At 43.5% G+C, this 22027-nt stretch overlaps 1 protein-coding gene across 2 annotated transcripts; it reads right to left on the bottom strand.

The window, feature by feature from the left end:
• Positions 1–265: 265 nt before the first annotated feature.
• hkdc1 (hexokinase domain containing 1) lies at positions 266–20820 on the bottom strand. Of its 2 annotated transcripts, XM_063191786.1 has the most exons (19): positions 20489–20820; positions 17990–18152; positions 17032–17180; positions 16475–16594; positions 15944–16039; positions 14741–14840; positions 14388–14571; positions 13601–13756; positions 12535–12768; positions 8736–8928; positions 8206–8317; positions 6938–7086; positions 6169–6288; positions 5825–5920; positions 5354–5453; positions 4542–4725; positions 3029–3184; positions 2025–2261; positions 266–1132 (listed from the first exon to the last, which is right to left on the bottom strand). In XM_063191786.1, the coding sequence occupies exons 1-19, from the start codon at positions 20549–20551 to the stop codon at positions 994–996; spliced, it is 2751 nt and encodes a 916-aa protein (XP_063047856.1). In that variant the 5' UTR covers positions 20552–20820; the 3' UTR covers positions 266–993. The 2 variants fall into 2 exon arrangements, with proteins under 2 accessions (XP_063047856.1, XP_063047857.1); XM_063191787.1 differs by lacking the exon at positions 20489–20820 and having other exon boundaries at positions 17032–17178; positions 17990–18030.
• Between the last annotated feature and the right edge of the window lie 1207 nt (positions 20821–22027).

The raw sequence follows: 22027 nt of genomic DNA, 5'->3' as shown, positions 1-22027 counted from the left end.
GAAGACCATTTTCAGTCTAAACTCAATTTTGACAAAGTATGTAGGCCTAGTTTCTGCACTTTGCCTTTATAGGGAAGTCAATCTCCCTCCCTAACTCCAGACAGAGTAGAACAGTAGCCCTTGGCAGGCCGCCTAAAGGCCATTTCATGGTCCATATACTCCTGCAAGTAAAAGGAAAAGTTCACCCGCTCAAACATTAACAATTTTATCGCTGGAGATAGGCGATACTCTGCAGTGAGGTCACACAGTCAGCCAGACAAAGCAGTTTTCAATTGTTTGCACACGGCGATGCCACGGTTTAATCCAAATATCGTTCACAGTTTTCAAAGCACAGGCAGCATTCCAAAGATAAGTGCAAATATTCACAATGGGTTCACTCCAGTTGCTGCTGTCTCAGTTATTACTTTCACTACTGACAGTAACGTTAATAATATTGGTATAAGTGCTTTATTCACAGAAACATGACAAAATTATTTGACATATTTTCCAAACATATACACAATATGCCTTAATACCCCAGAATCAGATGTGGCAGTGCTATTAGGCTACTTTAGCAACAATAACAACAACAAAAAAATCTTCACATTATTTCTGTATTAATTTAACACAATATTGTCCATGATGTGTATCACAGACGTGGCCTTACAAAAACTGATCTCCAATAAAACTGTCCTTTGAATTTCCTCCCTCAAGAATTACTCAAGCCTCCTGAGAGTCTTCTGCACTGTAAAACATTGCAAGCCAGTTAAACTTTAAAAAGTAAGTTGCCCTGCTGTCTTAAATTTGTAAGTTAAATCAACTTGAATCAACTTGAAAATCAAGGCCTCAAGTTGAGTTAACTTATTTTATAAACTTATTATGTAAATTAAGGCATCAGGGCAACTTATTTTTTTAAGTTTAACTGGCTTGCAATGTTTTTACACTGCGCATTTCATCCATTTTTATCCATCTGCAGTCAAGTCAGTACTGTATATCAGCGTCTTCCTTCCGTGATTATGTCTCGCCACAGGAGCTCTTGGCTACGGCGGTGATGAGGGCGGCTCCTTTCCCACTGCCATCCTCTGATAAGGTGAACTCCACATCACACTTGGGGGCCAGCTCCCTCACTGTGTCCTTCAGTATCCGGGAGAAGCTATACACACACGCACACGCACACGCACACGCACACGCACACGCACGCACACGCACACGCACACGCACAAAAACAGCCACAAGTAATTTAAAAAACGATCAGTAAGGCCCTACTGTGGCTCTTAATGGTAGGGCACTGGGCTGCTACGTTGGCGACCTGGGTTCGATTGCATCTTAGGTCATTTGATGATCCTCCCCCGTCTCTCTCTCCCCACTCATTTCCTTTTCCACTCTTCGCTGTACTGTCATAAATAAAGTCTAAAATGCCCTCCAAAGAATATTTTTTACATAAAAAGTCACCGAGTGAGTCTTCCACCATATGAGGCTTTCTTCACTCCCACTGATACAGTCAGAAGCTACAGCACAGGGTGTCATGACCTTAAGACTTCAGAAACACCAGAACAGACAGTGCGGAATAGCGAAAACTGATGATGTCATAAAAAGGTCATCATCACTGACACAATCTGATACTGTCTGTCTGATACTGGTTACTCGGAAAAGTGACTGGTGTTGGAAGGAAACTGGGGTTTCTTTTTTTTACTTTCACTTTTACTTTTCATTTTGACACCTCTGCCTAAAAGAACACAAAGTCAAAGAAAATAATGAACAGGCAGTGAATTAAATGTTGAAATCTAGGAATTCTGGACGAAAATGTCTTGTTGGCTACAAAGTAAAAAGCACTTTTAACAAAATGCCCATGAAGCAATATGTGTGGGAGAACAACAATGTCACTACCTGCTGCCAAGTACAACTGTTTTGCTCAATACTTGTACATACAGTACGTACGTGGGTACGTAAAACCCTATTAGCCATAAATTCAACACCAGATAAAAGAGACGTGTTATGTCGTGTTTTGATATACAGTGTAATGCAGAGAGCCCTTCATCACTCACTGTGGGTGGAGCTTGTAGAGAGTGCCATCCACTCCCACAGTCACCTCCAGGTGTTCCAGCCCTCGGTTCTCGCGGATCTTATCCACCACAGCGGCCATTCCGGCTCCGCAGATCTGCGCGGCGCGTCTGGACACGGCTCCGCACACCTCCTTGACGATGATACTGTCGTCACAGGTCGAATCATCCAGACCCAGCTGCTGCAGGATGCACCTCACTTGCAGCAGAGCCAGACGGTCACTGGAGATGAGATTTTCAAGTTCAAGTTGAAGTTTTATTTAGCCATATCTACAGTATAAAATACAGTTGTTAGGAATGTTATTTATAAGGGAGGTAGGAAGGCCAGATGGTGGAGTAGCTGTAAAGTGCTAGTGCATATTTAAGTGGCGGACTGCAGAGTGTGTGGTGTTGCATGGGATACTGCGGTATCTTTTCCCTGAAGGCAAGAGTGTAGATGAAGATAGATGGTCACATGCGATTTGCAAGGCATACTGCATGCTGTATCATGACACAATCACAGCATAAAACACATCTACGTAGGTATAACCTACAAACACCTACATAGCATCATGCATGCATAATATTCTCAGAACATTGTATACCTTTTTAATATACAGTACTATTAAAAGGTACAAAATGTTCTGAGAATATTAAACATTAATGTTTAGATATGTACAGTGTCATACCAGTCTTACGGAATGTCGTCTTAAAGTTATTTTTAAAATAATTATTGTTGGGACATTTTTGGTGGCTCAAAGGAAGCAGCATTACATTTTATTAGGGTCAGTCTTTATGTTTAGGGATATTTTTATGTTTATAGAGAGGAGGGAGGTGGGAGAGTCAGTCAAAAAAAAACGTCACCTCTCGATCTGTGAGAGGAACTTGGTCTCGAAGATGCCTCTGGTGTTCAGTGGCTCAGTGATGATGACATCAATGTTTAGATATGAATAAAATGAAATAAATTTTAAAAAACCTAAAATACGTTGACCAAAAATAATGAACGTCACCTCTCGATCTGTGAGAGGAACTTGGTCTCGAAGATGCCCCTGGTCTTGAGTGGCTCGGTGATGCGTCCTCTGAACAGCAGGCCTCTGTGGGTCAGGTCAGTCAGGATCTGCCGCACTATCTCCCCCAGGTACATCCCACTGGTCATCTTCTCAAACCTGAGGCCGGGCAGGAGGGGGACACACACGTATGCACACACACACAGGATACACTCACATGCACATATACATGCATACACAAAAACATATGCGCACACCCGCGCACACCCACACACACCCACGCACACCCACACACATGCATACACAAAAACATATGCGCACACAAGCGCACACCCACACACATGCATACACAAAAACACACAAGCGATCACACAAACACACACATACACAGACACACGCGCGCACACGCACACGCACACGCACACACACACACACACACACACACACACACACACACACACACACACACACACACACACACACACACACACACACACACACACACACACACACAGAGCAATATGAGAACTGCACCCTAAGCAGACACAGTTTCCTCCTTTTGTCCCCTGCGTGCTTCCTGTCATGTTCAATGACCTCTTGCACTTTATAATGGCATCATGCCGCCCCCTAGTGGACATACCACTCAACACAGAATGAATTCTACATAATGCAGTACATACGGTGCAACAGAAAGAAAATATTTATCCTAAAATAAAATGAAATAAAAAAATATAAATCTTTAAACTATCATCTACAGTAGTGTTAGGTAGAACTCCGGGGGCGGTTGAGAATGATACAGCTGAGAGAGGGTGGTGCCTTGTTGCCATTGGGGGGCATTAGTCTTCCCACTAAGGAGGAGGTTGGGAAGCTTACGATGAAGTCCAGGGAGTGTTTCTTCAAAAAAAAAGGTTGAGAACCATCTACAGTATAATCTAGCATCCTGAGAGTGTATGTCGAATCATCCATCAAAATTCAATTGATATGATGAAAAGATGAATTAATGCATCAGTGAACCAATCAACCATTCAGTGTCATCAATGTGTGGTAAAGTCCCAAAAGAAAGTCCTGAAACAGCTTTGGATATACTGTATGTACATTCCATGTTTGCCTGCTTATGAGTTCTCCAGCCAGACTTAACCCCAATCTGCATGTGCGTAGCTGCTATAGCTGATTAGCCTTGTGTTGACATGAAGCAGGGACTCACTTCCCTGAGCTGCATATAGCACTATACTAAGTATACACTCACCTGCCTTGACTCGCACATGATACTGATTCTGATTATTTGGATGGGTGAGCAAACACCTTTGGTAATACAGTGCTGTGGTTTTTGGGGGGGCGGGGATCCCAGGAGGGCAGCAAGGGGCTACTAGGGGGTGGTTGTGGAAATGGTTGTGAAAGAGCATGCTCAGAAAACTATTGTGGCACGGCCCATGTAAGGGGGCCTTGGCTGGAATATACCAGCAGCATATGGGGGGCCTTGCCAGGGTAAAGTTTGGGAACCCCTGATATAGTGTACCTCTGCTTGCCGTTGTTCAGGGATCCCTCGTCCACCTCCCGGTCGTATTTGTTCCTTATGTCCTCCATGCAGCCGTTGTCCCCGAAGCCGCCCCACTCTGTGTTGACGCACATCTTCCCCTCGTCCCCTTCCGCCGTCTCCACGTTCCGCATCTCCTCCATGTAGCACACGTTGCTGCCCGTGCCTGAAGTGGTGTAAAGAGAGGAGACAGGTGAAGAGCTATCGGGAGGGCGAGCAGGGCACTTGCCTCTGGGTCCAGGCCCCTCTCTTGTATTGGTGATGGGGGTCCTATTGTGAGCTTGGCAAGCATTATAGGGGGTCCTGTAAGTGTCTTGCCCTGAGGTCCTGTGTGCTATTGTTCCGCCACTGAGAGGAGACGAACACTGAGGAGCAGAGTTGTGTAAAATAGAAGTAGAAGTACTCTTACAGATATAATTACAACACTAGTGTTATGATATATGGTTTCAACTTTGTAATACCATACTACTAGTATTGTAATTACATCTGTAAGAGTACTACTTCTACTTTATAAAACTCTGCTGAGGAGGACGAGGCCTTACCTCGAGGGAGAACTCCTAATTGATTTTCTTTTCAAGTGAGAATTAAACACCAGGAAATAATTACATTGAACCTAAATGGTGCAGTGGAATAATAAAAAAATAGTTTCAGAAGCTGTATGTGTGCATACAATTTCCAAGATTTTTTTGAGGCAAAACATTCTGCAAAACATTGTACTTTCTTGGCTTTCTTGGCATTTACTTTCTTGTTTTCTTACATTGTATGTTCTTGTCTTCATGACCTGGTTGACCTACCAGCAATAAGTCCAATCTCACATTTGGGATCCTCATATGCACAGGTCATCATTGTGCCCACTGTGTCATTCACAACAGCAACGATATCAAGATCAAACTCCTGGAATTGAACAGACATGACGGTTGTGAAATAGTATACATACCAGGAAGGAACAAGGTGACAATAAGCATTTTATTCAACATAATGCAACACAGTTCACAGATCACCCAACCTGTTCAGGTTCAGGTTCAAGTTTCAAATTGTGCAAAAATCAAGTCCCATGTCTCATTAAGCCCTTGAAGTAGATTAAATGCATTCTATTAGTACCTGAAGTGCGAATCACAAACACCTGCTCAATCACTCAAGACAGGTAGATTAGCTACTCAGTGATGGAAGAAGGAAATGTTATCTGGGGTTTTTACCTTCTGCACCTAGGATTGACACCAATGATATACAGTAAATAATACCATTATGTGAAGTGAGAGACTCACATTTCTCCTCTTGATGGCTTCCCTCAACATGTCGACGACATCATTTCCTTCGCAGTTTGTGGCTTTGAAGCCCTTGGTCCAGCTCACCAGGGTCCCCTGGGAACAACAGCACAATGAGAAGAAGTGGAGACTAAATATACACACTGCTATAATTATACTCCTGATTTAGAAGAGAGAGAGAGAGATTGAATCTCTTAGAGTTGACAAAACGCCTAAAAATAATTTAGAAAATTAACCAAGACTTTTAAAACTGCACAAGAAGGCCTACAGAATGAGAACCACAGAAAAGGCACCCTGAATAATTTGGCATTGAAAAACATTGGACTTTCTTTTTCCGACTTTACCTTGTCAATGCCAGCTTGGCGGCAGGGGAAGGAGAATGTGAAGCCTAGAGGGAGTCGTGTGTTCTTCATTCCCATGTAGTCCAGGAAGTCGGAGATGCACTGCACTATGTGGTCAAACAACTGGAGGAGAGACACAAACACAGGTGGAACCCACTGAGTGTGAAACATACGTTTGTAGCTTGAATCTTCTTCTTGTATCTGACAATAGATGCCCTTTCTATTTCCTGTCTATCCAGGCATCACCTCCTAATGTACATCTATATTTCAGATTGTATCAAATACAATAAAAGCCATGCCTATGTTGGTATGCATCTACTCACCATATTTCACTGTATCAACACATGCCTATGTTGGTATGCATCCACTCACCATATTTCACTGTATCTTCACATGCCTACTGTATGTTGGTATCCATCCACCCACCATATTTCACTGTATAACTGTATAAAGCCATGCCTATGTTGGTATCCATCCACCCACCATATTTCACTGCATCAGGGCGGCCATGCCTATGTGTATATATTTCAGTGTATCAATGTATAAAGCCATGCCTATGTTGGTATCCATCCAGACATCATATTTCACTGCATCAAGCCATACCTATGTGTGCAGTATATATTTCACTGTATCACTGTATCAAGCCATGCCTATGTTGGTATCCATCCAGACATCATATTTCACTGCATCAAGCCATGCCTATGTGTATATATTTCACTGTATCACTGTATCAAGCCATGCCTATGTTGGCATCCATCCCCCCAGGCCTCACCTCCTCTCCAGTGCCCTGCATGATCTCCTGAGGGATGGCGTAGATCTTGTTGTACATGCGCACTGCTTTGCTCATCCCCGTCCGGATCTTCACCACCAACACACGGAAGTTAGTTCCCCCCAGGTCCAGGGCCAGGTACTTACCCGTCTCTAAAACACGCAGGGGAACAGAGCAGAGGGCAACCTTCATTAGAGATCCTGATGGGAACTATCAGTGTGTAGTCTGTGTCTGTGTGTCTGTGTGTTACACTATTCTTCTAATTTCAAGAACTGACGTTTTGTTCTCAACACCTTAACGCAACAATACATACATACTATTGTATAGTAGTAGAGTAGTACATTACAACTTGATCATTGCCTTTCTGGTGAAAACAAATGTATAACTGGGGCCGTATTTTAACACAGTAGCCTCTTTGTGCAGGACGGCTCACCTGCAGGTCTGCTCATTCTTGCTGAAAAGACTCTACATCATAACAACACTGCTATGACAGGACAGAGAGCCTGAAGTAACAGATTATACGTACATTACAATTTTGGTGACAATAAGGTTATAACATCAGCTCTGCCTTACGGGGTTAAGTCAAAGTCATTTTGAATAAGTCCTTTCATGGCATATCACAATCTTTTATGGACTGGCAGTAGAATTTTGTTTTTGTTTGTTTGCTTTTTGTATGTGTATGTGTGTTAGTGTTGTCTTTTCTGTCTGTAGTGCTTACAGTTTGAAAATCTTTGAAAATAAAATGCATAAAAAAAAGAATAAGTCCTTTCACTCTGCGGCCATCTTGGCTACGCCTCAGGGTCGCAATTTGGGTCGCAATTCCAGATTAGTTACTGTGTTGCCAGATTGGGCGGTTGCCCACCCAATTGGGCTACTTGGGATGGCTGTGTGTGGGTAGAAACGGGAAAAATTGGCCATTTGGCATTTTTTAAAGCAGTTTTGTGCCCGTAGAAACCAATGCAATTTGTTGAAATTGGGCGGAATTTAGCGCATTTTGGCGGTTTTTGATAACCTTTTCGGCAGGTTTTGATCAGTCAAATCTGGCAACACTGATTAGTCAGACCAGGTGAGTAAAGGCAGCGAGGTGATTGGATAAATGACAGCGCAGCTCAGCAAGCAATTGGCTCTTGTTGCCGGCCAGGTACAAGCATGCGCCATATAGGCATAACAAACTGCCCCTGTTCATTCCTATGGACGCTGTCTGAAGTGTTCCGTCTCCTTATATACAGACAGTCTCTGGTTAAGTACAGTAGGCATCCATGATGTGTCACCTGAGCCGTCGGGTGTGCGGTAGACGTAGGAGGGCAGCATCTTGACGCAGGCTGTGTTGTGGTCATCCCTCCTCAGTCCCCTCTCCAGCTCCACACGCATGCGGTCCCGCACCTGCCAGATCAAATCTTACCTCAATAACACATTCAAAACGTGTTTGCACTTGTTTTTAACTTCTAACCTTGTTTTAAGTTTTCACTTTCAATTGTTGTAGCCTACTTTTTATTTTTTGCTTTATTTCTATACTCATTTGAATTTTGTCTGTTCTTTTCAGTAGATGTCTGATGTAATGTAATGTGTGCCTTGGCCAGGGCCCTCGTGAAAAAGAGACATCTATCCCAATGTGATAATAACAATAATATTAATAATGATAATAATAATAATGATAATATTAATAATGATAATAATAACATTAATCATAATAATAATAATAATAATAATAATAATAATAATAATAATAATAATAATAATAATAATAATAATAATGATAATAATAATCATAATAATAATGATAATAATAATAATAATAAACCTGCTCCAGCTGCTGGGGCTCCAGCCTGAAGAGGGCTAGGGTGTCGTCGATCTCCTGCCGCTGTGACATCAGACGCTGGGCCACCGCTGTTACCATGGCGGCTCCCTTGCTGCTGCCGCTCTCCGACAGCATGAAGCGCACGTGGCAGTCGGGGACCAGCCGCCGCACCACCTTATGGAGACGCTTGGGGAACCTGCGAAGGGAAGGGGGGGGGGGGGGGGAGTTGGTGGTGATTAGGAAGGTTGTATTATTACAACAGTATCCTCTACAAATAACGTCCTTTTCTACTTATATTACTGTTTTTTTTACGCTTTTATGCTGTTCTATTTTCCACATGTCAGATTCAGTCTTCATATTGACTTCATATACAGTAGTCTTCAAATATTTATTCACAGTAGTTATTATAATATGGCAAAAAGGGTTGAAAACCCATGATTTTCCACATTATACATTTTCATTCAAATATTTTTAAAGTAATTTAAGATTAAGCCCGGCAATTAGTTATTTTGGACACTCAAGGGTGTATACCATGGAAACATCTTTGTTATTTATTAACCCCGCCCCCCGACCCCTGAAAAATGCTGAAAAAAATCCCTGAAATGTCACTCTAATTACTGAATTACAGCTTACAGCTTTCCTGGTGAACCAGAAGCTATGTGTTGACGCCCAGGGCGGGGGCTGGGCTACACAAACTTTTGTTACTTACAGGCTACTGGTTCACCAGGAAAGCTTACAGCAGGGGTGGGGAACCTTTGTCTCGAGGGCCGTTTGCAGCCCTTGAGGCCGTTTTATCCGGCCCCCGGTATAATTTTAATCTTATTCAGCTTCACATGAAATATGACATATTTTGAAAAGGAATCTTAGAAAATGCATTTGCAATACAATTGAGTTAAATTCAGGGAACCTAGAGAAGGTGGTGTTTGTTTAAAAGGTGGCTGGCTTCAATATAGGCCTAAAGTGAAGGGGAAAATCCTGGTTTGTGTTCATAGTATGGCCCCTGGAGGACTTTTACGGCCCTCGGATGAATTTGAAGTGGCCCCTCGAATGAAAAAGTTTCCCCACCCCTGGCTTACAGAAAGCACTAACCCCTACCCACATCTCACCACAGTTTTGCGTCAATGTTGCTTACACACCATAGAAATGGAGAGCAGATAAGATGGTGTGAGACAGGGCCACATCCGTGCAGACAAACACATGCGTCCTAGAAGATGCCAGAACATGGATGTGATAGCAACAGAAACAGGATGTTACGATGCAATGACGTGTATTGCAGCCCACCCACAGGTGTTATAAAGTGCCGTGTTATTAAGTGCCTGTGCCTGTGTGAGAATATGGAGCTTCTAAACCACCCCAGCACAAACAGCTCTAGCATCCCCCTGAAGCATCAGGTCAGCACTGGGGTGCAAGTGTTTTGTTTCCTTCTGGGTGTCCCTGCTAACGTTGCAGTTGTGGTGTTCCTCCTTCGCCATCTCAAGAAGGATAATTTCACCCTTCATCTCTTGGTGAATCTTGCTGCGTCAGACATGTTGCGTTTGGTTGCTACACTGCTGTGGGTATACAACTTGAACTTTGTCTGGGCATTGGGGCGTTCCCTCTGCAAGGTCCACTTCCTGCTCTTCTCCACCAGTTCCTACGCCAGCGTGCTGACTGTGACTCTGATGAGCGTTCACAGATACATGGTTGTTCTGCATCGGAGCCAGTGGGCCAAGCTGGGCGGCAGAGGAGAAAAGCTTCTGCTCGTCTGCCTCTGGACACTGGCTGTGATCCTCTCCAGCCCGTCTGTGGTAAAAGCGGACCTTTCAGAAGGGCAAAATAAAGTCTGTAGACAGACCCATCATGGAGAGAATGAAATGGAAAAGATGGGAATACTTCTGTGTGAGACACTGCTGGGGTTTGTCCTTCCCTTCTCCACCATGGCGATGTTCTACTTCTGCCTCCACAAGAAGCTGAAGCAGACGCCCCTCTTCAACAACCCTAGACTGGCCAAGTTAGTGATGACCATCCTCTTCACTTTTCTGGTACTGTGGATCCCTTTTCATGTGATGAACCTTGTGAGCGTTCTTAGAATTGCTCTGAGATCAAGCAACCCGTTGGAATCACAAAGACTGAAAGGCATTTGGGACTCAGGTGGTGGCATTGCAAAAACTCTGACAATGCTAAATAGCTGTGTTAACCCCTTTTTACATGCTTGGTCATTTCGAAGGTATTTAGGAAAACCAAAAGAATCACAGGGAACCCCTCTCAGAAGACTCCGAATCAGGAGGGTTGACCAAAACCTCAAATTAGTCAATACTTGAAATTGCAGATTTGAGGAACTGACTTGTTCAGAGTTTAATTAGTCTTGGTTATTTTCTGTTTATTTTCTTGGTTAGTGTCTACTATGACAGAAACAGTAAGCAGTAGGACACAAAATGAGTGGGAGAGAGATGATATAGGGCCAGAACATCACTTCTACTGTTTTCAGGCCAACCACTGTTAAATTGTTATGTATTACTCTATCACGTATTGCTACTGGTTATCACTGGTCCATCACTGTCACTCACAAATGTTAAATGCTCAGTATTATTCATTACTTCATCACTTTACTGGTATTGGACCATCACTGTTACTTGTCCTGTCTTGCACTTTGATGTCAGACTGTAAAATCAGTCCTGTGTATGTCTACGTCGATTCATGGTATAGAGAGAAAACGTAATTTCAATTTCCTTGTATGACCTGTGCATATAAAGACACTGACAATAAAAGCTGACTGACTGAACCAGAAAGGTTCATATTACACCTCCCCTTGAGTTAAATAATTGAGTTTTACCTTCCTCTTGTAAAACAAGGAGGGGTATAAAATAAGCTTATTTCCAAAAATGGCACAGTATCACTTTAAAGGGGAACACCACTTTTTTGAACATTAAGGCCATTTTCTGAGTGGTCTGCAATGTTTTAGAGTCCCCCTCACCGTTTATTTCATGTTTGCTGCAGTCTCTGTTATTTGGCTTATTTGGATTTGATCTCAACCAGTCTATGGGCACCTGCAACTCTGTTCTTAAAATCACCATTAACATTTGTTTTCAAGAATATGCAACTCACCAAGTGTTCAGCAGTATTCACTGGTGTTCCTTAACAATTTTTGTAACGAAATATGGCATCTGTCGTGTTTTATGTGTGTTTTATGTAGCAATTTGTAAATTAAGTTTCACTTTCACTTATGGCACAATAAAAGATGACAGAAGCCATATCTCGCCTTGAAACTTGTTAGGGACTGCTAGTGAACTGTAGACTTTCGAAAACAAATGTTTGAGGTGATTTTAAGAACAGAGTTGCAGGTGCCCATAGACGGCCATTCTAAAGCTGGTTGAGATAAAATCCAAATCAGCCAAATAACAGAGACTGCAGCAAGCATGAAATAAACGGTCGGAGGGAGGGACTCTAAAACATTGCAGATCACTCAGAAAATGGGGTGTGTGTGTGTGTGTGTGTGTGTGTGTGTGTGTGTGTGTGTGTGTGTGTGTGTGTGTGTGTGTGTGTGTGTGTGTGTGTGTGTGTGTGTGTGTGTGTGTGTGTGTGTGTTTACTATGGACTATTGATCACTGTGGTGCCAACTATCTAAGTTCATGTCTGTGTATCTTGGCAACTGGTAAATTTGTGCATGAGTGTGTTTGTGTGTGTGTGTGTGTGTGTGTGTGTGTGTGTGTGCGTGTGTGTGTTTGTGTGTGTGCGTGCGTGCGTGCGTGCGTGCCAGCGTGTGCGTGCGTGCCAGCGTGTGTGCGCGCTTGTGTGCGCATGTGTGTGTGTATGGCCTACATACTGTGGGTGCGTTCTGTAGACGGTGCCGTCCACCCCCACGGTGGTGCGGAGGCTCTTGAGCTTGCGGTTCTCCCGGATGCGGGTGAGGATGGCGGCCAGGGCGGCGGCACACAGGTTGGCGGAACGGAAGGACACGATGGTGCACACCTGCTGCACCGCCACACAGTCGTCAGCAGAGGGCGCCAGACCCAGGTCTGTCAGGATGTCCTTGGTGTTCCTCAGGCCATCTTTGTACCTGTGAGTGACGATGTAAATAATAATATGAAAATAAAGAATAAATAATAATAAAGAACAAAATAATAAAGGCACTGACCTTGTGACTGCGTTTTTCTCTACTTTAAGTTGAGTTCTTTCACACCACCCAAAGTTGTTATTTCATTCATATTAAAAGTTGAGCATGCCCATCACTGGTAATTGTGACGATGTTGCATCATATTACATCAACAACATACAGTATGTTTGCATGTTAAATACAAAAACAATTATTGTACTGAGACATAGAATATAGAAAAGTGTTATGCCAAGTGAAATGTCAAGGACAGGTTAAATAACTCAAGGTGATTGAATGTTCTCTTGGCCTGCCACCACAGTGAGTTGTAGGGTGCAGGTGCCTGCAGGTAGGCTTGTGACTAGTCAAGGTCCATAGGTTGGCAACTTGGCACTTGTAATGTTGAATGCAGACTGGTAGGAGGAGCCTCATACGACAACCAGCCAAGAGTTGCATAGTAGGCTATAACTTTGTATGGGGTGATATAGATTATGTAGACAATACAATACAATACAATACATTACAATACAAGCTGACGCTTTTACTGAAAGCGACTTACAGTTACTGTTTTTCAGGGTATTGGTTACAGTCCCTGGAGCCATATGGTGTTTAGATGCCTAGCTCAAGGGTACTTCAGCCATGGATAAATGGGGTAGGGAAAAGTCAGCTGGGATTCGAACCCACAATGCCCAGGTTGAAAGACCAACTCTCTAACCACTAGGTTAGGATAAAAAATTTAAACTTTATAACTTCACTACAACACTCATTCAGAGATTATAAAACCAGGCGGTCCTCTTACTGCTCCATCTGGCAGATGTGTTTGATCTGGATTTTGCCTTTGCTGCGCAGGCCGTCTGACACCACTCCCCCAAACAGCAGACCCATCTTGGCCATCTTCAGCAGGATCAGCCTCACCAGCTCACCCATGTACATGCCACTCACCATCTTCTCAAAACTGCAAATAGAGATCACACCATGGTCAGAGAAATCATGAACAACTTATGGGTAAGCGGTTAGGGCGTCAAACTTATAGCCCAAAGGCTGCCGGTTCGACTCCCAACCCGCCAGGTTGGTGGGGGGAGTAATTAACCAGTGCTCTCCCCCATCCTCCTCCATGACTGAGGTGCAGCAGCCTGAGCATGGTGCCATTCTGCTGCACCGCTCCATTGGGGACGCCCCCTTGCACAGGTGAGGCATAAATGCATTTTTGTTGTGTGCTGTGTGCCTTTGTGTGCTGTGGAGTGCTGTGTCACAGTGGGAGTTGGAGTTCCCCAGGTGGGCTTTTACTTCACTTTGCTTCCTCTGATGAAGATGGTAGACAGACCAAATCACATTCAGTCAACCTTTCGTAGAAGTCGCTTCGGAAAGCATTAATATTACATTTAGGGACATGACATGTGATTTTAAGAGCTTCAAGCAAGATCATGCAAACAGTAGATACAGTATGCTTGCATTTTGTTCACATCCATATACAGATATATAAATAATGTTGCAACTTGCAACATATAAGTACTATCACAAGATATGAGGTAATAACCGTGAAAGTATTAATACAGATGCAAGACTCTGTTAACGGCAAGACTTACAGCTGTTTTCCAGCGTTTGAAGATGCTGCGTCGATCTCTCGGTCGAAGTCTGTGATGTAATCATCCAACACCCCGTCGTCTCCGAAGGCGCCCCACTCGGTGTTGATGCACATGCGTCCCTCGTCCCCCTCCACCAGGTCGATGTGGCGCAACTCCTCCATGTAGCACGCGTTGGTACCAGTACCTGAGCACAGGAAGGAAGGTTTCATGGTCAATATACAGGATGATGCGTTGGTACCAGTACCTGAGCACAGGAAGGAAGGGGCTGAAATATAGTCTTGGCTGAAATATAGTATTGCTATACTTTTGCTACATACCTTGTCATGGTAAAGTTTGGCAACTAAGGCACTTACCCACGATGACTCCAACTTCGCAGCGATGGTCGTCATATCCACAAGTCATCATAGCGCCCACCGTGTCATTGACCAGAGCCAACACATCCACATCCACATCCTGCATAAAATGCCAGACAAGACTAATAATGCAAACACATCCACATCAACATCCTGCATATAATGCCAGACAAACCTCATGATAGGCTAACTAACTGGAAAACCAAAACATTGTAGTCATACAAACATTAGACAATGGCCTCGTTTACATGAGACATTTAATTCAGAATAAAACTTCATTCCGCTTTGAAAACATCATTAAAAACTTCACAACTCAGAATTGAATGAAAGTGCAATGCAAACTCGACAGAACTATTTAATTCGGAATGATTAATTCAGAATTAAAAACATCATCACGTAAACATGGTCATTATAGGGTTATTGCCATGTCTTGACCACTTTTTAGTAGAGATGCACCGGATCCTGATTTTTAGGATCCTGCCAGATATCGGATCCACTGCTTAAGATCCTGCCGGATCCGGAACCGGATACCGGATCCTACAAAAGGGTTGAAACACATAGCCTACTTGCACACGTGGGCCCTTTTTATTACGTTGGCTCAAACTACTTTTTTAGACTCATTGGCTTACTGCCAAACTGCCTGCAATGGCCGCTTCCAAAGGGCTTTCACTCCATGCAGTGATTTGGGTTGTGAAAGACTGACTGAAATACCTAGGTTACGTAAAAACTAGAGATGCACCAGATCCTGATTTTTAGGATGCTACCAGATCCGGGACTACTGCTTAACATCCTGCCGGATCCGGACCCTGTGAAAAACCCTATTATCCTGCCGGATCCGGAACCGGATCTTGGATCCGGTGCATCTCTACTTTTTAGTCCTGGCTGCTGGGAGGTCTATTCAAGTAACTATTTAAGGTATAGTATTTTTCTTGCTGTGTCATAGTTTATGCATCAACCAGTAAAACTGACCACTGGCCAAGCTGACCAGTGCAGTAGAATCAGTAACTGAGTTGAAGACCATCCAAATGCTGGAACCAGCTTCCTGTCCAAATTATAACTACTCTCTAGAATATGTTCTACCATCTATAATATTCTTTTCTTCTCTCCTCACTTTCTTTCCTCTTTAGCACATTGAATGACAGTTACTGTATGTATGATAACATGCTATAGAAATCCCATTGTTATTGTTACATTGCAATTTACCTTGACTCTGCTGATTGCTTGCTTTAAGGACTGTACCACGTTTGTACCCTGCACTCCTCTGGCTCTGTAGTTCTTTGACCAGGACAACAACACACCCTGAGAAACAAAAACAAACAGAACAGCAAAGTCAAACGGTGGTTGATCAATCTGTGGACACTAATACGCATCATGTTGTATTAAAAAGTAGGCCTACTTATCAGCAACTGAGTGTCTTCTTTGACGTTTAAGGTGTTTCAACGGTCAACATCAGAACTGAATTAGGAATTTAGGATTGAAGGTGAAACAAAACTATGGCTCTACTAGGTAGGCTACAAGGCAAAGAGCTACCACCACCTCGATGTATGAGAATGTTCACACACCATTGATTGTATATTATGTTCTAATATACAATCAATGGTTCACACACACATTGTACTGTATGCTATCTGGTCATCGTGCACAGCAACAGCAAGATCACAACTAAGAGACACCACTCTAAGAAACAGAAACTGATTAACTGCAGTAATGAAATGCTTCAAGTGATCACTATACCTCATTCAGCTTGGACTGTGCGCATGGAAAGGAGAAGGTAACACCCAGGGGTTTCTTCTTCTGATTGATGCTGTTCTTCTGCATGAAGTCCTTCAGAGACTCGGCCACATGGTCAAACAGCTGCAATATGAAGATGTGCATAGATGTCAAGATGTACTGCAGGACAGTATGTCCTAAGTGTACAGGCAGACAATATAGTAGCCTACACTGTAAAACATTGTGTCAGTTAAACGTCAGTTAAACGTCAGTTAAACGTAAAAAAAGTGAGTTGCTCTGCTGCCTTTGTAAGTTAGCTCAACATGTATGTCCAAGACAAATTTCCTTCGGGACTATTAAAAAGAATCTTGAATCTTGAAACTCAAGGTTTAACTCAACTCAAGGCTTTCTCAAGTTGAGTTGACGTAAAAATGTAAGGCAGCAAGGCAGTTTACTTTTACATGTTTAACAGGCTGCAATTTTTTTTACAGTGTATAAGCCACATTAAAACCAGATATAAAAGAACTGTAAATAGGTGGGATAAAAGATAAAAGGCTCATGGGGTGTGGGCTCTAGCTTACCTCCGTTCCCCTGCCGTTGAGGACCTCCTTGGGGATGTCGTAGGTCTCGCTCTCCATCTGCACCTTCCTCTTGCCGTGCTCAGACACCTTCACCTGGAGCACCTTAAACTTGGAGCCGCCCAGGTCCAGAGCCAGGAACTCCCCCTTCTCTATGCGGAGGATCATTACATTACATTACATTACATTACATTACATTACAATTAGCTGACGCTTTTGTCCAAAGCGACTTACAGTTATTTAGGGTATTGGTTACAGCCAGTGGAGAAATGGTTAGGTGCCTTGCTCAAGGGCCCTTCAGCAGGGAGTAGAGGTGTAGGGAGGGGTCAGGGTGGGATTGCAACATACAACCCTCTGATCCAATGACCACCTCCTTAAACACTAGGCCATGGCTGCCTTACAACAACAGCAAAGTTGCAGACTGCAGCTTTCATGTCACTGTAATGGAGTGACCATCACTAGGGTTGTGAATGTTTTCTGACTGTCACGCCACCAAGCTTGGCTCTTTGCTGTAGCGGTCAGAGCTTTGGTATCTCAGAAGGTTTGGGTTCGAGTCCCGACGGGGACTACAGTCTCATTGTAAATACAGAGTTCAAGTCACATCCTTTCTGTTAGGGCACACAAGACCTGATTTCCAAATTAAATGACCTATACAGGATCAAGTGTACAGTATTTGTTAGCGATCAGAGATAAGTTCCCTTTGGCCTTACCATAAGGGCTGTGACTTTGAAACATGGCTCTGAGCCACAACTTCTGAAATAGTGAAATGATTCATAAAAATGTACAGTATGTTGATACGATACGATATACGTACAATACATGCTCTGCCTTGTAGTGGTTTTTTTACATTATTTGTACAAAAACATGATAGAATAGAGCAACCATCAAAAAGCTGCTGTGCTAAAGCAGTGTGATGATGCGTAACTAACCATCCGCACAAACAGCTGGCCTCGTGCCTCACCTGAGCCATCTGGCGTGGTGCGCACGTGAGTCGGCAGCATCTTCACGGCAGCAGTGGCGTTGCTCTCTTCCGACAAGCCCTTCTCCATCTCAGCACGGAAGCGCTTGGAGATGTCCCTCAACTGCTCGTCCGACAGACGCATGGCATACAGGAACCTGTCGACCTGCATGCAGCACAGCAGGGATGGGGTGGGCAATTATTTTAGCCCAAGGGCCACCTTGGGTTTAGAAAGTTGGCCTTAGGACCCAATGTCGCAGGGAAATTGAGGCAACATGGCTGTGCCAATAATAAGACACACTGTAAGGCACATTAAACTTGTTGCCAATTTCACACCTTCACATTGTCATATGTCATAAGTGCCTTTGATTAATCTCACACCTGCAAGACACCTCGCTGAATGTTAAGTGAGAGTATTAGTTTAGATTTAAAAATTGGCTTGTAATGGCTCTGTGGGCCACATGTGGCCCCTGGGTCTGAGTTTGTCCACCTCTGCAGTACAGCGTGTGTCAATTATGTCAGCCAAACCAAATTGCAGGAGCCTTCTAAGACAAAAAAAAGGATTCTAGTACAAGCTGATGTGTTAAAAATGAATCCATCTTCAAAACTAGGGATTTGTATCAATGGACAATAGGGAATTATGGAAAACAGTTTATAGGGAAAGACTGATTCCTGCAATGGCAAGAACTGGCAATGTGTTTACAGTGCCATCGTTGAGATTTACACCAGTTATGTCCTGGGTCAGCTAAGGGGCGGGCCTGTTTTGTAGGAAAGCCGTACTCTCGGGTGCGATTATTTTAGTGGATAAGCATGACAGACAGACGTTTCGGACTAAGCCTTCTTCAGTGTCTTCTTCACAGTGTCTTTTTTCAAAGTATTTGTTGGTCTTTTTGACTTCATTCATGATAGTACAGTGCAGATGGTGACAGGAAGCGAGTTGGGAGAGAAACAGGGAAATGTCGGCAAAGGACCCAGGCCGGAAATCAAACCCGGGTCAGCCGCATAGCAAACGAGTGCCCTACCATTTGCGTCACGGTAGGGCCTCAGTGTCTTATTATCTAAGGGTCCTCCCTTGTTACAGTTTACTGTATGGAGGCCCATGTTAAAGGGAAAACGTAACTTTGGTATTCAGGCTAGTTTGGTTACCAGTTAAAGAAAACTGGTATTATGTAAACAAATCGAAAGAAAGTGATGATGTAACATGTAACAAGTTTAAGTGGAACAACTGACGCAACCGTGGTACAAACGGATTTTAAATGGAGTTAGAATGTGACAACATTCTTTTTAAGACGGTCATGCCTGTCTACATCTTTTGAGCGGACACACAGAGCAGAAGCCATTGTGTTCAGCCTGCTGTGGCAATGTTTGAAGTTTTGGTCCTTTGGCCTCTATGCAGCTTCCTCAGACCCAACATCAAACCAAACAAAATAGTGTGTGTGTGTGTGTGTGTGTGTGTGTGTGTGTGTGTGTGTGTGTGTGTGTGTGTGTGTGTGTGTGTGTGTGTGTGTGTGTGTGTGTGTGTGTGTGTGTGTGTGTGTTGGGAAAAGAGGAGCTGAGAGGGGAGGAGTTTCATTGCTGATCAATGTTGGTTTATAGTTAACATAGAAATATAATAATCAGAGCTAATAATAAACGGACAAATCTGTTACATTTAAAATCATGCATACATAACCATGCCTTAGTACAATAAGGTCTGTGTCACTATATCCAACATGAAATCCCATTCAATTTGTCTTGCCACATCACATCCAAACGGGTGTGGGCCCGAAGGGCAAGGTCCTCTCTCTCTCTCTGACGTGCCCACTATGTCCCGTCCCCCCCCCTCTCTCTCTCTCTCTCTCTCATGCCCAATATTTGCCTCTCTCTCTTTCTCTCTCTCTCATGCCCACTATCTCCCTCTCTCTCCCTCCCTCTCTCATACCCACTATCATCCGGCATGGCATGATGCATGTTGAGGCAGAGGGGTTAATGATTCCTTAGTCAACAGTGTGAAATAATGGCTCCCCATTCATCAGTGCTGGACAGGGTGAGGCTCTCTGCTCTGTCGTCTCGTCCTTACTCACAAGCATGTCAGTGGGCTTTCGCAAACGCACTCTGACACGCAAGAATGTTCGTGTTCAAGTTGGTCGTCAAAACAGTGGTGTCAGTAGCAGACAAGGGTATAACAAAAGTCTAGACACTGCAAATTGAAACATGTGATACTGTGCAGAGACAATGAAGAATGTAACTCACTCTGATGAGTATGTTGGTTCAAACCAGAGCTTCCCATCAATAAATGTCAATCTATTATCTATTAAAAGCCACCGCCGTGTAATTATCAAGAAGAACTATGAATATCTTTCTCACCTCTTGTCAAGGTGTTGCATTGCACAGATGTGCACAGATGTGTGTTTAACATATGGAGTTCATTTCTACATTTATACACCACATTCTACAATGAATAATACACTTTTCACATGCGTATAGGAAACTTCAAAAAACTGTAGCTATCAATGTCTTTACCTTTTTGATTTGGTCCTCCTGCAGCTTTGAAAAGTAGAACGAGACCAAGTGCACGGCAAACATCCTCTCTCCTTAAAAAGTTTGCTCTCCTTTAAAGACAATTCACAATTAATCACAAAAGGCAACCGAAAACTGTTGCATTTGCAAGTTTTCAATAATCTCTCTCCTTGTGGCCCCAAAAAAATCCCCTCCTTGTTCTGAAGTGCGTTGTGCGTGTTTGTGTTAAGCCGCTGTGCTGGGAGCTCGGGGGAGAGTTTTTTCCCCTCTCAAGACTGTTTTGCTCAGAGAGCAGCTCTGCTCCTCAGGATCTAAGCCTCTGGCCTGCCTGGCCACCTCCCCCTTGCCCTCCTTTGGCTCAATAATTAAATGGCACAGTCTTTAGCACCCCCACCCCTCCCTCCTCTCTCTCTCTCTCTCTCTCACACACACACACAAGCATGGACGCACACCCGCACAGACTCAGAATCAAGCGTGCACACACTCTCACACTCACACACACACACAATGGACAAAAACAATGGACAAACAAATGAACAAAGTTGTAAACTTCAAAGCCACTGATGCCATCTACTGTGCAGCATGAGAGACAGGAACTTTCCAACAATGTTCAAAGTTCATTTCTGCTGAATGTATATGCATCCGACTAGCTCTACATTGGTTTGATTGACATACACAACGTCAGGTGTTAAAACACATATCTACGGCCATAAACGGCATAGTTGCCCTCTAATGAGGTGTAAAGATCATGTGATAACATAGGGCTCCTATAGCATAGCAGGACATGATCTATCCAGGCCTGTCACAACTAGGCAAGACAACTAGGCAATTGCATAGGGCCCCCCGGCTGAAAGGGGATTATGTACTGCAATGACAGAAATGTGCAATGATACCACTATCAAAACCTCTCTTGAGGGGGGCCCTCCCCAGTAGTTTCAAGAGGGAAAAGGGGGCCTTGAGTCCCTCTTGACCTAGGGTCTCCAAATACTTTGAAATGGCCCTGGATCAATCCCATGGTAGACTCCAGCTGTTCTGCTGTCAAACTGATCAACACTAAAGAATCTACTGTATGTATATATAAACCAGTGTTAATCCAGTAGTTTATGGATGAAAATAAAGCTGAAAGGACAATGAAAATTGTACACATAGTATGTTGTTACTTTCACCATCAGACATTGATCAGATTCCTCCTGCGGAGGACGATGACAACAGATTAAAGTTGCTCTCTGGACTGGACTCATAAAAATGCAATAAAACCCAGTTGTGATGAGCCAAAGTTTATGTCAAAAAATAGCATGACGATTTTATTACAGAGCATTGATGCATCATTGATTAGTTATCCCACATTACAAAAAAAGTCACGTTCAGTCTTATAAACACATGACCGGATGTGTGTGAGGGTGTGTTTGTGTTCTGCTGTAAACGATGGGCCTGTATTGTGTTTCCAACAGGTGCTGTAGATCTTTAAAAAGGGGTTACTGTTGGTCTACTTTATTACAGCCAATTCAGTTACACTTTACTTGACGCCGGCAGCATACATAT

The sequence above is a fragment of the Engraulis encrasicolus genome, chromosome 24 (assembly GCF_034702125.1).
Source record: "Engraulis encrasicolus isolate BLACKSEA-1 chromosome 24, IST_EnEncr_1.0, whole genome shotgun sequence".
Taxonomy (NCBI): domain Eukaryota; kingdom Metazoa; phylum Chordata; class Actinopteri; order Clupeiformes; family Engraulidae; genus Engraulis; species Engraulis encrasicolus.
The sequence above is the reverse complement of the archived record's forward strand: the minus strand, read 5'-3'. Positions and strand labels throughout refer to the sequence as shown.

Excerpts from the sequence above, each read along its gene's own strand:
- hkdc1 (XM_063191786.1), bottom strand. The coding sequence starts at position 20,551 with ATGTTTGCCGTGCACTTGGTCTCGTTCTACTTTTCAAAGCTGCAGGAG. Across the intron at positions 8,929-12,534 it reads GTCTACAGAACGCACCCACA|GTTCCCCAAGCGTCTCCATA; the intron begins GTATGTAGGCCA and ends TTCCCTTCGCAG. Across the intron at positions 1,133-2,024 it reads CTCTACAAGCTCCACCCACA|CTTCTCCCGGATACTGAAGG; the intron begins GTGAGTGATGAA and ends GTGTGTGTATAG.